Source organism: Equus przewalskii, chromosome 2, assembly GCF_037783145.1.
Source record: "Equus przewalskii isolate Varuska chromosome 2, EquPr2, whole genome shotgun sequence".
NCBI classification, from domain to species: domain Eukaryota; kingdom Metazoa; phylum Chordata; class Mammalia; order Perissodactyla; family Equidae; genus Equus; species Equus przewalskii.
This window is the reverse complement of record NC_091832.1, coordinates 41,361,398-41,374,818: the sequence shown is the minus strand read 5'-3', so window position 1 is coordinate 41,374,818 and position 13,421 is coordinate 41,361,398. Positions and strand designations below refer to the sequence as shown.

Here is a 13,421-nt window from a genome sequence, read left to right as displayed (position 1 = left end):
GCCAGGAGCTGCAGACAAGGCCTTGCTCTGAATACCTTATAAGCAGAGGGTGGGGGCGGGCCACACCATCATGGGGACTTAATGATGGCCATATGTGTTGACCACCCACTGTGGGCAGGTCACTCTGTTAAACTTGTCACATGCATTATCTCATTAGTTCTCAGCAACAGCCTTTTGGGATAGATGCTCTTGTTTTTTCCATTTTTCCAATAAGTTGGATAATTTACCCCAAGTCACACAGCTGCGAGGTGGCAGATCCAGACTTGAATCCCACCAGCCAGAGTTCTCGCTGTCTCCTCAGCCCCCAACTACACGGACATAAAGATTTATGCGAGGGGGCCGGCCCCGTGGCCAAGCGGCTAAGTTCGCGGGCTCCGCTTCAGCAGCCCAGGGTTTCACCAGTTTGGATCCTGGGCGTGGACCTAGCACAGCTCTTCAGGCCATGCTGCGGCGGCGTCCCACATAGGACAACCAGAGGCATTTACAACTAGAATATACAACTATGTACTGGGGGGCTTTGGGGAGAAGCAAAACAAAAAACAAAATAAAGAAGATTAGCAACAGATGTTAGCTGAGGTGCCAAGCTTTAAAAAAAAAAATAGAAAGGAATCACTGGTCTTCACATCAAATGAGTCACTGAGGATCTGTCCATTTAAAAAAAAAAATTCTACTGTGGGAGTAAGCAGTATAAACCAAGTTCAAGAGAGAATAATGTTTGTCCAGGGCTTTACTGGGCTCAAAGCATTTTGGTGTAGAGTTTGTTAAAGGTACAATTGTTTTTATTATTATTCCCATTTTACAAATGAGAAAATTAAGGCTGAGAGCTGCCCCGGGGTACAGAGGTCACATTAGGGAGGCAGGGCTCCAACCTTTGAGGTCCCCAAATTCTGAGCTCCTTGGCTGACCTCACTTGGGGACAAATGTGCTTCGAGGGTGGCCTGCCAGATGCTGGCCATGGGCTGTGAACAGGAAGAGGCAGGGCAAAGTGGAAGAGGAACTTATTCTAGAAAAACCAGCTTAGCCTAGAGGAGAACTGCCAGGTACACACAGGGAAGCATCAGAGTGGGGACAGGCAAGAAGCAGGAGTTATGGTGGCCAGCTTAGGGGAGAAGCTGGGGCGCCATGAGTTGGTGGGAGACTAGCTTCATGCCCAGACTAGGAAGGCAGCAGTTTCATCCTGGAGGTGAGGGCTGGCCCGAGGACCCTGCATGGGGTCACCTCACCTGACAAATGCTTGTTAACGACCTACCGCAGCCAAACAAGGGGCTTGGAGAACAACAGCAAACACCAGACTGGTCCTGGGGTCACAGAGCTGGCGGGGCAAGAGGGTATTGGGTAACCTGGTGAGGCAGGATTTACTCCCACCCCAAGCTGCCCCTGTCAAAGCTGGAAGCAGTGGCTACAAGCATGGAGTCTGGTGTCAGACAACCTGGGGCTGTGCCACGCTGACCTTTAGCAACCTATGTAACCCCCATTTCGTCATCTATAAAATGGGGATAATGACAGACGTACCTCACACAGGACTGAAGATGGTGTGTATACAGTGCTGAGCACCTGCACACAGGTAGAACCCAACACACAGTTGCTGTGTTACTAAGACTGGGACAAGAGAGACACCTGCATAAAAGATGTTTGTGAAAGCCTACCTCCTTCCAGGCCAAGGCCAAGGGCCAGGAGGCGGAAACCCTCAGAGGCTCTGGGTCTGAAGTCACCTCCTGGGGCTGTGCAGGTAGGGTGGGGCTCCCACAGGTGTGTAAACAGGGCAGCCACCTGTCACACACTCTGTTCCTTCCCTGGAACTCAGGGAGAGGCCCCTGCAGGTGGGCGGGCGGGCGGGCAGGGCTCCACTCGGCTCGGCTAACAGCTCTCTGGGCCCTCCCTTGGGCCCACCGGAACATCCGTGAGGGGCAGCTCCAACGTCAAGGAGAAAAGTGAAGGAAAGGCACGGGCTGATATTCAAAAAGTATTTCACTGCCCTTGTCCTTTGAGGACTTTCTTTAAATTAGGACTAGCAGCCATGGTCCCCAAGCCCCGCAAATCTCCTAAACACTCAGTCGTTGCCCAGAAGAGAGAGTTCCTTCACTGGACAGAGAAGAGTTTTCTAAACATGGCTTCAGGTTAGTCTGGGCCTATTTCATCCTTGGGGAAAGGGGTGGGTGACCATGAGCAACAGAGAGAGAGAGAGAGAGAGAGGGCCTGCCCACAAAGGCGGGGCAGGTGGGTAGTGGTGGGGTCCCTTGGGGCCCACCGAGTCCTCTGCTCCGGAAGCTGGCTCCTGTGTCCATCTCATCCCCTGCCCCCGCTCCCGGCACTGAACCAGGTGCCTTGGAGGGATTGTTTTCCCTGCTACAAAGGGGCCTGTTCAAAGGCTGAGCAGCCTGGATTCTCACAGCTGCTATTCACCTGCAGGGAGAAGAAGCGCTTCATTCATTCTCAACCACCCTCCCCCCAGGGCTGGGAAACACCAACAAAAGGCAAGGTGCCCGCCTCCCCCAGGCTCAGCCAGGCTCCCAGCTGTCTCTGGCCTCAGCAGTTCAGTGTGGGGGGTCATTATGGGCCACCCGTACCTGGGAAGGTGGACCGAGAAAGTTGCCTACTGTGTGGGCTGAGGGACCCTGAAACCCAGCGCTGCCCCCAGTGTCTTCCCTTCGCCTGCTTACATGACCGATTCACCTCTCTTGAGTGGCCTAATCCCCATTAGAGACCCGAGCTAGCTCTGGGAGGACTTCTCCTCCCAGCTCGGTCCAGGTTCTGTGTTGGGGGCTGGGCAGGTGGGACCAGGGCCAGCCAGCCCCTCCCTCTGCTCAATGGCCCAGTTTAGAAGAGCCGATTAACTCCAAGGTTAGCCACCAACAGTGTCACTCAGAACACTGGGAGGGGGTGGGGAAATTCTAGACATAATTTACCTGATATGGGCCCTTGATATGTGTCTCTGTTTAATTTTTAGCTAACAAGGCTTTCTTTTTTTGTCTTTCTCTCAATAACTATAAACTCCTTCCTAGAAAAGGAAGTTACAGAGAAAGGCAGGCCAGTTCAATATAAGAATTAACATAAATTACCTGAAGATGGAATAGGCTATCTTGTGAGGTAGTGAGTTCCCCAGTCCTTGAGAGTATTCAAGCAAAAGCCAGACAAGTCCTTTTCAGAGGTGTTTCTAAAGGGACTCACACATCCGGCCACTGCACGGGCTGCTAGACCACCTCCAACTCTCTTCCAACATTGATTTAATGATGTTGATTGTGCCGTCTGTCCTCATATTCTAGAAACCCCATAGCCTTTAGCACCCAGTGAAACGCTTTGAAAAGGAAACAGAAGCAGTGAGTCCATGTAAGCAGCAAAATAAATAAATAAATAAATAAATGAAGACCTAAAATGGGATGATGAAGGGGAGAAATGAAAAATTCTAGAAAATGCTTCCAAAGCAAAAATTCCTAAAGCAGAAATAATTTCAGCTTCCAAACGTGAATATACAGCTGAATACCAATCAATCTTTCATTTCTGGGATGATGGAAGGACTTTTGTTACGACCATTCTCAGCCTGCTGCCATCACACAGGATGTCGGGGAGTCTAGGATGAAAGGGTCCCCACACCCTTATGGGTACTGAGTGTCTGCTCAGGAGCATGGACGGGTGAGGTGACCTCTGAAGATTACGGACCTCAGTCCAATCTGGGCTGACATTTGGAATCTCTGGGTCACAAAGGGCCTCAGCCTTCCTCCGGACCTGTCAGCTGGGCTGGGGAGACCTGGAAATTCTTCCAAACTCCGAGCTCCACTCTACATCACAGGCAATTAAACTAGCGAACCCGGGGTTTTCGTGCCTCCTTGCAGCGTCTCCTTGGGCAGGAAGGGCCCCGGCAGCAGAGCCCATGAGCCGTGGGGAAATCAGAGAATGAACCCAACTCCATGGGAGATAACTCAGCTCACGCACCAAGCTATTAAAAATCTTTATTGTTAATTTTTTCTCCAACAGATATATTTTTAGTTGAAATATGAAGCCACAGCAACACTTTCACTTTTCTCCTTCAGAAGATGAGACAGATCAGGGCCATCACTGTTACAAGAGGAAGGCCCATGACCTTGATAAGGACAGGCTGGGGCAGAGAACACAGCAAAGGCCAGGACGTGGACCCTTTATGGGAGCTACAGGTACAAAGGGAGGGGGCAGCCGGCTGAGGCCTGATAACAGATGTTACAGCCTGGGCCCAGAGGAGACTGAAAAAACTCACCTTTCCCCAGGGGCTCAGCTGGAGCTGCAGGCCACTGAGTGGGAGTGAGTGTGCAGGTGTGTGTGTGTGTGTGTGCACGTGCTCACATATGCATGTGTACACATGCACTGCTCCCCCGAAGGAAGATGCTCTCAGGCCCCTGCTGGGGTACCCACAGTCTTTGTCCCCTGGGGATCAGTGGCCTCTGCAGGCTAACAGTCAGCTAACCAGGGCCAGAGGCCTGTGTACGTGGAGGAGGACACGGGTGTGTAGGCCATGACATTCGAGTCCTCCTTTTGGGGCAAGGCTCAGACAATGATCAGAGCACAGCGTGAACTGCCCAATGACCATGGGGCTCTCCAGGGCTCGGGCCCAGGACACGTTGGTGTTCAGCTCCTGCGCTCCATAACAGCCCTGAGAAGGGGGAAATGCGGCTCCAAGAGTCTTCTCCTGACTTTGGGTACCGGAGGCAAGAAGGGGGCCTCAGCCATCTACTTCCTCAGGGGGAGGGGAGAGGCCTGCATCTTTCTCCAACTCCCCACCCAGATTCCACTTCTGTGAGAGATGCAGGGAGAAGGGTGGGCTGCCTCCAGGGGAAGGAAGGGGGCAGGTGGAAGACTTGGGGTTCCTGAAGCCCTTCAAAGACCACTGCACTGCAATGTGTTTCCGGGGGCCAGGGTAAGGGCCAGCCTGATGGGACTCGCTCAGTGAAGGCCCAGCCAGTGGTCCCAGTGGGCACTGCATAAATAATGACGCTGTCCCTTCCAGGCTGACATGGAGAGAGATCCTTCTGAAGGCAGTGCAGTGAGGGGCACGGGCCTTGGATGAGAGAACGCCGAGTGCTGCCTGGAGCTACTGCCCCAGCGGCAGATACCCCAGGGCGGGGCCTGGCTGAGGGAGGCCAGGTGTGGATGTTTGGAGCCAAAGGCCTCCCAGGCCTTGTAAGCCAAGCCAAGGCCTTTGTGAGGGTTCCAGCCTCCCAGGCAGAGACTTCTGCTGCATTGTGGGGTCTCACAGCTAGGAGCAACTCCTGCCCTTTACAGGAGGAGCCCCCAGATGAGGCCTCAGGAAGCAGGATAGGGAGGGAAGCTAGCTGGCCGCCAGCTCATGGAAGCAATGCACATAAATCCTGCCTAATGGTCACCTCTAAGCTCTGGGCCACTCTTCAGGACAGCGCAAACCTCCTTGGGGCCCTGTTTTCCAGCTGTGTACCCTGCTTAGAGTCCTCGAGGCCCCCTTGCTGGTGGAGCCAGGTGTGGTCATTAAAGTGAATGCGCTCTCCAGGGGGACCCCCAGGCTGGAGAGGGACTGCACGCAGGGCGGGGGGAAGCCCACGGCAACGGGAGGCATGGGTGAGCCAATGGGAAACCAAATTCACGTACTGAAAGCCAATCCAATGAAACACAAACCAAAGGCGTGAAAGCAGCAGCAAGCTCTGTGTGCAATAAATACTGCAGAGCACACTTGGTTTCTTTCTTTTTTTTTTTTTCAAGTCAAACATAACAACCAATGTCCCAAACCCTGTTTTCAGCATTTGAAAGAGAGAAGCTGTTGCTATCAGCAGAACACCTGCAGCCAATCAAAGAATAAACCGTTTCCCATTAGCCAGCCAATCAAAATCCTTTTCCAGTTTAAGTAGCCAATCAGCCCTCTTCACATTTCTAAAAAGTGACCTAAATAAAGCACCAGAGCTCGGAGAGCTTCCTGGGAAGCCATATACCGAGGCGCAAATTTTTTAAAAAGTAAGAGTCAGAAATAAAAATAAAAGGTTTCCATTGGTCAAGGTTTAAAAATAAAAGGTTTCTTCCTCCAGCCAATTGTGAGTCCATCCCTTTAAGCCAATCGTAGCTGCACCACTGGTGTCTCCTGCGATGCCAGCCCCGCCGAGTGGCCTGGGGTGGGGTGGGGTGGGGTGGGGTGGGAAGGTGATCTGCTGCCACTCAGCCGGCCAAGGTCCACACAGATCTCTGGCCCTTGCCAGCTTCCAGGCTGTTCCAAGGGGTTCGCAGCTACTGCCTCCGGTCCTCCGTCTCTGACCTGGAAAACGCCATCACCACATCCTCTGCACCTGCAGACCAGGGGAAAAGAATTGTTGGATGGGCCTCTGGCACTGGGCTGCAATCTGGCACAAGGCAAGGAGGCTGCGGCCCCCAGCTGCAGCGTCAGTCTGCCGTAGCGTGGTGCTTTCTGAGTGCAAAGTGCTTCAAGGAAGCCCACCTCCCCTTGGGGCCTTCCCGCAGCCTGGTCAGGGGACAGACCAGCAAGCCTGTTGCAGGGTTGCGGGCTGCACGGGTGAGGCTGGGAGGCTTGCTCAAGGCTACACAGCTAAGCAGTGAGCATGGCAAGAACACAGGGCTGTCGGTCCCAGAGCAGGGCTCTGCTCACAGCCCTGTTCCAAGGTCACCAAAGCCAGGGCCCTTGGGAACCTCTCTCTCTTAAGACTCTTGTCTTGATCCCTTTGGAGGATCTTGCTCATTATGATTTCCAATAGCCATTCCTCTCTGCCTAAACCCTGCTCAAAGGAGCTTGGCGAGGCCCATTTCCAGCCTGCAGTTGGCCTGGCTGCTACGGAGACAGATAATGGCCATAATCTTTATTATTGTTATTTTTAATCGTGGATTTGAGATTCTGGTCCAGGCACTCATGAAATCACTTCCTTTGTCTTGTTTTCCATAAGACAGGCTCTGACATGCAGCCAGAAAAGGCAGGAGGGAGGAGGGAAAGAGCTCGAAATACTGACCTGCCTCCGCCCCCAGCTGCCGGGAGGGAAGGCGCTGACTGAGCCGCAGACCCTGCAGGGCAGGCGAGGTGACCACGGTCCTGCTCTGCCTCCCCAGCCTTGGCCCGCCCTCGCTCCTGCCGCTCTTTCCCCTTTTTCTAAAGGACGGTTCTTGGTTGCGCCCTGAACAACAGTCGGCTGCCCACGGCCTTTCTGACATACTTCTCTTCTGTGCGTCTGGAGGAATTCTCCCCAGGAGGGGAGGATTGGAACAGCAGACACAGGAAAGGCCAACAAAGGGTGGGCTGGTGTGGGTGGTGCGTGGTGGAGCTTCTGGCATGTGACATGGAGCTGGGGAGAGGGCAGGATTCTGCCTCCTCAGGCATGGTGTTGGCCCTCTTCATCCACACCATGGGGGAGTCGCCCCCTCACAGTGGCAGCCTCCTACCAACCTCCTTCCTAACTGCCCTGCCTCATGGAGGAGCGGAGGAGGCTCCCAGCCACGGGTGCTGCCAGAGGGCCCATCCACAAGGATGTAACATTACAGAGACGTGTCTTCAATTTGGTACCAGGGCTCCAAGGTGCTGCCAATGGAACTAACCCTGCATCTGCCTTGATGGGGTTCTGCTGTTACCAGCACAACCTCTATTCCTGAAAAGGAGAATAAGCCTCTGGAAGGGAGCTCAAATCGTCTGACTTCTTGGAATGGGGCTCCTTTGCTTGGGAAGCCTTACAAATCCTTCCTCTGTCTTCTCAGGAACATTCTGTTCTCTCGCCTCAGTCCTAGGACCACGCAATATCACTGCAGGCAGAATTTTCCTAGCAACCACAGAATCCAAGATTACCTCATACCCTGCATGGCAGCTGAGCTGGTTACCTAACAGATGCCGGCTTTTCCCAAGTGCGCCTCCCAGCTTGCTAATCAGGAGGGGCCTGGCAGGAGATGGTGAAAGGGGGGTTGTCAGCCAAAGAAGCCTCGGCTGCAATGAACAGTGGCAGCCCACTCACTTCTTTCCTTGCCTGCCTCGTGGGCTTTCTCACAGGGACCTTGGGCCTCTGTGCTGAGCTGCAGGCACAAAAATAGCACAGGCTGCCCCAGGAGGGAATGGTGAGTCTGCAGAGGAACAGCCATTGGCTCCTTGGAGGAGCCCAGACCCAGGGGCTCAGGCTCCCGGTGCTGCAGCCTGTCCGGAACCTGGACTACACCCTGACAGCTGCGGAAGGAAGTAACCTCCTCAAGGTCACACAGAGACTCTGATATCTATTTAACAAGACACCTGAAGCAGAGGATTTGTCAGAGTCCCACCCGTGCCACACTGCCATCTGGTAACCCCATCCCTGGCTGGGGTGGGGAAGGCTGGGGATTCGCGGCTCCTGTTTATAGAGCCTCCCACTCTGCTGCTGGAGCAGTGTGGCAAGGGCCCACAGAGCTGCCGCCCATCCTGGGCCCTGTTCTCTTCCTAAAGGACTTGCTATTTTCCAGGCCTCACCACAGAGACCTGCTTTCCTTCAGGGCTCAAGAGGGGGCAGGCTCTTCTAGAGCATTCTCTGACTTATCTTTTCATTGTCTGGCCTGGGACTCATCACTCAACAAGGGTCTGACCATGAACCTGGCAGGCCTCCGGGCAAGGACTCTGCTTTCCCCTCGCCTCTTCTCCATGAAATTTGGGCCAGTAGCTTACAGAGAGGGTTAGCTGCTCAGTTAGTTATCATGATTTGAGCTTTTAGAGCTTTAGATACAGGAGGGACCTTGGAGGTTGGTCCCCATGGTCTCGCCTTCTTAAAAGGCCAGAATGTGGTGACTACCATGCGTGCTCTCACTGTCCAGGAATCACAGGGGTCAGAACAGGAAGTCACTGCAGAGAAGCCAGCAGGCCCAGCCCACTGCCTCCAGGCCATTAGTTAGGTTTCCTATCCCATTTTACAGATGAGGAATGTCCACCCCACTGGTACCTCTGCTGACACTATCTGGACTTGCGCTCAGGGCTTCTGTTCATCCTTTTTCACCAGATGCAGGTGAGCACAGGAGGGGAGAAGATGGTCAGTCTCTCCTGTTTCACACTCTTTGATACATAAAAGATAAAGACGGCCAAAACCAGATGAATATATCACAAGAAAAGAGAACTGCAGACCTGTATCTCTTATGAATACAGATATTCATAATATCTATGACATGCAAAAATACTCAACAAGATACTAGCAAACTGAATACAGCAACATATAAAAAGGATTGTATACTCTAAGTGAGATTTGCCCAGGAATGCAAGGTTGGTTTAACATCCAAAAATCAATTAATGTAATATATCATATCAATAGAAAAAAGAACAAAAACCATATAATTATCTGAACAGACAGAGAAAACACACCTGACAAAATTCAACACACCTTCATGATAAAAATACTCAACATACTAGGAACAGAAGGGAACTGCTTTAGTCTGATAAAGGGCATTTACCAAAAACTCACAGCTACTATCATACTTAATTGTGAAGATGGAAAGTTCTCTCCCTTCAAGATTAGGAACAAGAAAAAGATATCCACTCTCACAATTTCTATTCAATATTGTGTTGAAAGTTCTATCCAGGGCAATTAGGCAATAAATAGAAATAAAAGGCATCCAGATTGGAAAGGAAGAAGTAAAACTACGGGCATACCTCGGAGATATTGCGAGTTTGGTTCCAGACACTTCAATAAATCAAATATCGCAATAAAGTGAATGTCGCAATAAAGCGAGTCACACAAATTTTTTGGTTTCCCAGTGCATATAAAAGTTCTGTTTATACTATACAGTAGTCTGTCAAGTGTGCAAGACCATTATGTTTAAAAAAACAATGTACATATCAATTAAAAAATTAAGTGAGCAAATGCTGTTGGAAAAATGGTGCCAATAGACTTGCTCAATGCAGGGTTGCCACAAACCTTCAATTTGTAAAAAATACAATATCTGCAAGGTGTGATAAAGTGAAGTGCAAAAAAATAAGGTACGCCTATATATTGGTCGACAACATGGATCTTAGAAAATATAGAAAATCCTAAGGAATCCACTAAAAAACTATTACAACTAATAAGTTAAAGTTGTAGGGTACAAGATCAATATACAAAAATTATTTGTATTTCTATACACTAGCAATGAACAATCTGAAAATTAAATTAAGAAAACAATTTCATCTACAATAGCATAAAAAATAAAATCTTAGGAATAAATTTAACAAATGAAGTACAAAATTTATACTCTAAAAGTACAAAACATCATTGAAAGAAATTAAACACAATCTCTACCAAAATCCCAGCTGCCTTTTTTGCAGAAATTGACAAGTTGCTCTTAAAACTTGAAACACAAAGGATCCAGAAAACCACAATAATCCTGAGAAAGAAGAATAAAGTTGGACTCACACTTTTGGATTTCAAAACTTATTACAAAGCTACAGTAAACAAGACTGGGTAGAACTGGTATAAGGATAGACATGCAGATCAATGGAACAGAATTGAGATTCAGAGATAAACCCTCCCATTTACGGTCAATTAAATTTTGACAAGGGTGCCAAGACAACTCAATGGAAAAGAATTGGACAAATGGTGCAGGGACAACTGGAAATTCACAGGTAAAGGATGAAGTTGGACCCCTACCTTGCACCATATATCAAAATTAACTCAAAATGGACTAATGACCTAAATATAAGAGCTAAGCTATAAAACTCTTAGAAGAAAACAGGAGTAAATCTTCATGACCTCGGTGTTAAGAAATGATTTCTTATATGTGACGGCTAAAGTACAAGCAACAAAAACAACAAAATAGGTAAATTGGGCTTTATGAAAGTTAAAAACTTTTATGCCTCAAAGGATACTATCAAAGAAGTGAATTGTGAAGGCCCACTGGGCTGTTTCTGCCCACTGCTCTGAATGTCAAAGTACAGAAATTCAGTGGAGCACGGGCAAATGGCGGGAGTAACTATGACTCTCTCGAGGTAGCCAAATGCCTCGTCATCTAAGTAGTGATGCGCATGAATGGATGAACACGATTCCCACTGTCCCTACCTACTATCCAGCAAAACCACAGCCAAGGAGGAAAAAAAACAGTCAAAAAGTAGCCCACAGAATGGGAGAAAGTATTTGCAGGTCATATGTCTGGTATCTGGAATATATAAGTAACACAACTCAATAATAATAAAATGTCAAACAATCCAATTTTTTTTTTTTTTAAGATTTTTTTTAAAAATTTTTTTTCCTTTTTCTCCCCAACGCCCCCCGGTACATAGTTGTGTATTCTTCGTTGTGGGTTCTTCTAGTTGTGGCATGTGGGACGCTGCCTCAGCGTGGTCTGAGCATCGGATGAGCTCAGTGCCATGTCCGCGCCCAGGATTCGAACCAACGAAACACTGGGCCGCCTGCAGCGGAGCGCACGAACTTAACCACTCGGCCACGGGGCCAGCCCCTCAAACAATCCAATTTTTAAAATGGGCTAAGAACTTGAAAAGACATTTCTCCAAATAAGATACATGAATGGTCAACAACATGAAAAGATGCTCAATATCATTAGTCATTATGGAAATATAAATCAAAACCAAAATGAGATGCCACTTTACAGCCACTAGGATGGCTGGATCAAAAAGGCAGACAACAACAAGCGTCAGCAAGGATGCGGAGAAATGGGAACCCTCCCCCATTGCTGGTGGAACGTCAAAGAGTACAGCTCCCAAGCCTGCTCCACCTGCAGGCTTCTTCATCTCGGCCGATGGCACCTCCATCCTCTGATTGCTCAGGTTAAAAACCCTGGGGTCTTCCTGATGCTCCCCTGTCTCTCACACACACTCCACATACAACACATCAGCAAACCTTGTTGACTCTACTTTTAAAATATATCCTGAATGGGTCACCATTTCCTCTACCACTATGCTGGTCCAGGCCACCACTGCCCCTCACTGTCCTCCTGTACCCCCTTTTCCTGGATCTCCCCACTCTGGCCCCTGATGGTCCATTCTCCACACAGTAGTGGGAAGGAAGTTCTTAAAAACGTAAGTCAGGGGCTGGCCCCGTGGTTGAGCGGTTAAGTTCGCACGATCCGCTTCGGTGGCCCAGGGTTCTGCCAGCTCGGATCCTGAGTGCAGACATGGCACCGCCTGTCAGGCCACGCTGAGGTGGCATCTTGCATGCCACAACCAGAAGGACTCACAACTACAATATACAACTAAGTACTGGGGGGCTTTGGGGAGAAAGAAAAAAAAGAAAAAAAGATTGGCTAAAAGATGTTAGCTCAGGTGCCAGTCTTTAAAAAAAAAGACCGTAAGTCAGACCCTGCCACTCCTTTGCTCAAAACTCTGCAAAGACTTCTTATTGCAAGATTTCTTATCACACTCAAAGTAAACTCCTAACTCCACACCATGGCATGCAAGGCCCAACATGATCTGGCCTCTGGCTGCCTCTTCCACTTCTTTTTCTTTAAGATTTTCTTTTTCTTTTTTTTCCCCAAAGGCCCCTGGTACATAGTTGTGCATTTTCAGTTGTGGGTCCTTCTAGTTGTGGCATGTGGGATGCCGCCCAAGCATGGCCCAACGAGCAGTGCCACATCCGTGCCCAGGACCTGAATCGGCAAAACCCTGGGCCGCCGAAGCGGAGCATGAGAACACAACCATTTGGCCATGGGGCCGGCCCCTTCACCTTCTTTTATATACCCCCACCCCTCACTCCAGTCCAGACACAAGGGCCTCCAGGCTATCCTCCAGCTACAAGTAACTTATTCCTCAGGACCTCTGCACTTGCTGTTTCCTTTGCCTCAATGCTGTTCCCCAAGTCCATCTTACAGCGTTGCACTTCATGCCAGTCTCTGTGCACGATCACCTCCCCAGGCCCTCCCTGACCACAATTTCTAAAATAGAGCCCCGTGTCAATTCCTTGGGCAGCTGTAGTCCACTTCAGGACCCTCAGCATCACCCTCAGAGTTATAAATTGATGGGATCTTATTCCCCACTGGAAAGTGTGTTCCATATGATCAGGGACCCAGTCTTTCACTCACATATTCACAGCCCCCGGGAAAGCTCCTGGGACACAGGAGGAATCGTTACTTTGTCGATGAGCAACCTGAGCTCAGAGAGATGAAGCAACTCAGTGAATGAGAGGCAGAGGGAGGGCCCAGACCTAGACTCCAAAGTCCAGGCCTTCCCACTATGGGGCTCCTGGCCGTTTCCTCTCAGGAGAAGGAAATAACTAACATGTCCCAGTCACCCAGAGCACTGAGGCTGCTCAGGCCTCCCAGTAGATGGGCCAATCCATCCGCCCCCAAAAGAATGGAATGAAGACCCAGGATTTTAAAAATGCCACCAAGGGGCCAGGCGCGTGGCATAGTGGTTAAGTTCGGCTTCGGTGGTCCGGGTTCGCAGGCTCAGATCCTGGGCACGGACATACACCACTCGTCAGCCATGCTGTGGCAGTGACCCACATACAAAATAGATGAAGACTGGCAAAGATGGTAGCTCAGGGCTAATCTTCCTCAAGGGAAAA

The 13,421-nt window shown here is 50.0% G+C and overlaps 1 protein-coding gene across 8 annotated transcripts in view; it reads right to left on the bottom strand.

Moving 5' to 3' along the window:
* Nucleotides 1-3,933: 3,933 nt before the first annotated feature.
* CTNNBIP1 (catenin beta interacting protein 1) overlaps nucleotides 3,934-13,421 on the bottom strand; it is a 49,493-nt gene continuing 40,005 nt past the window's right edge. For 4 of the 8 annotated variants that reach the window (XM_070610881.1, XM_070610880.1, XM_070610879.1 and 1 more), the window contains 2 exons: nucleotides 8,880-8,989; nucleotides 3,934-6,275 (listed from right to left, as the gene is read on the bottom strand). In XM_070610881.1, the coding sequence (XP_070466982.1) occupies nucleotides 8,907-8,989 (83 nt within the window). In that variant the 3' untranslated portion in view covers nucleotides 3,934-6,275; nucleotides 8,880-8,906. The remainder of the gene's footprint in view (nucleotides 6,276-8,879; nucleotides 8,990-13,421) is intronic. The other 4 variants (XM_070610885.1, XM_070610883.1, XM_070610884.1 and 1 more) reach the window with 1 other exon arrangement.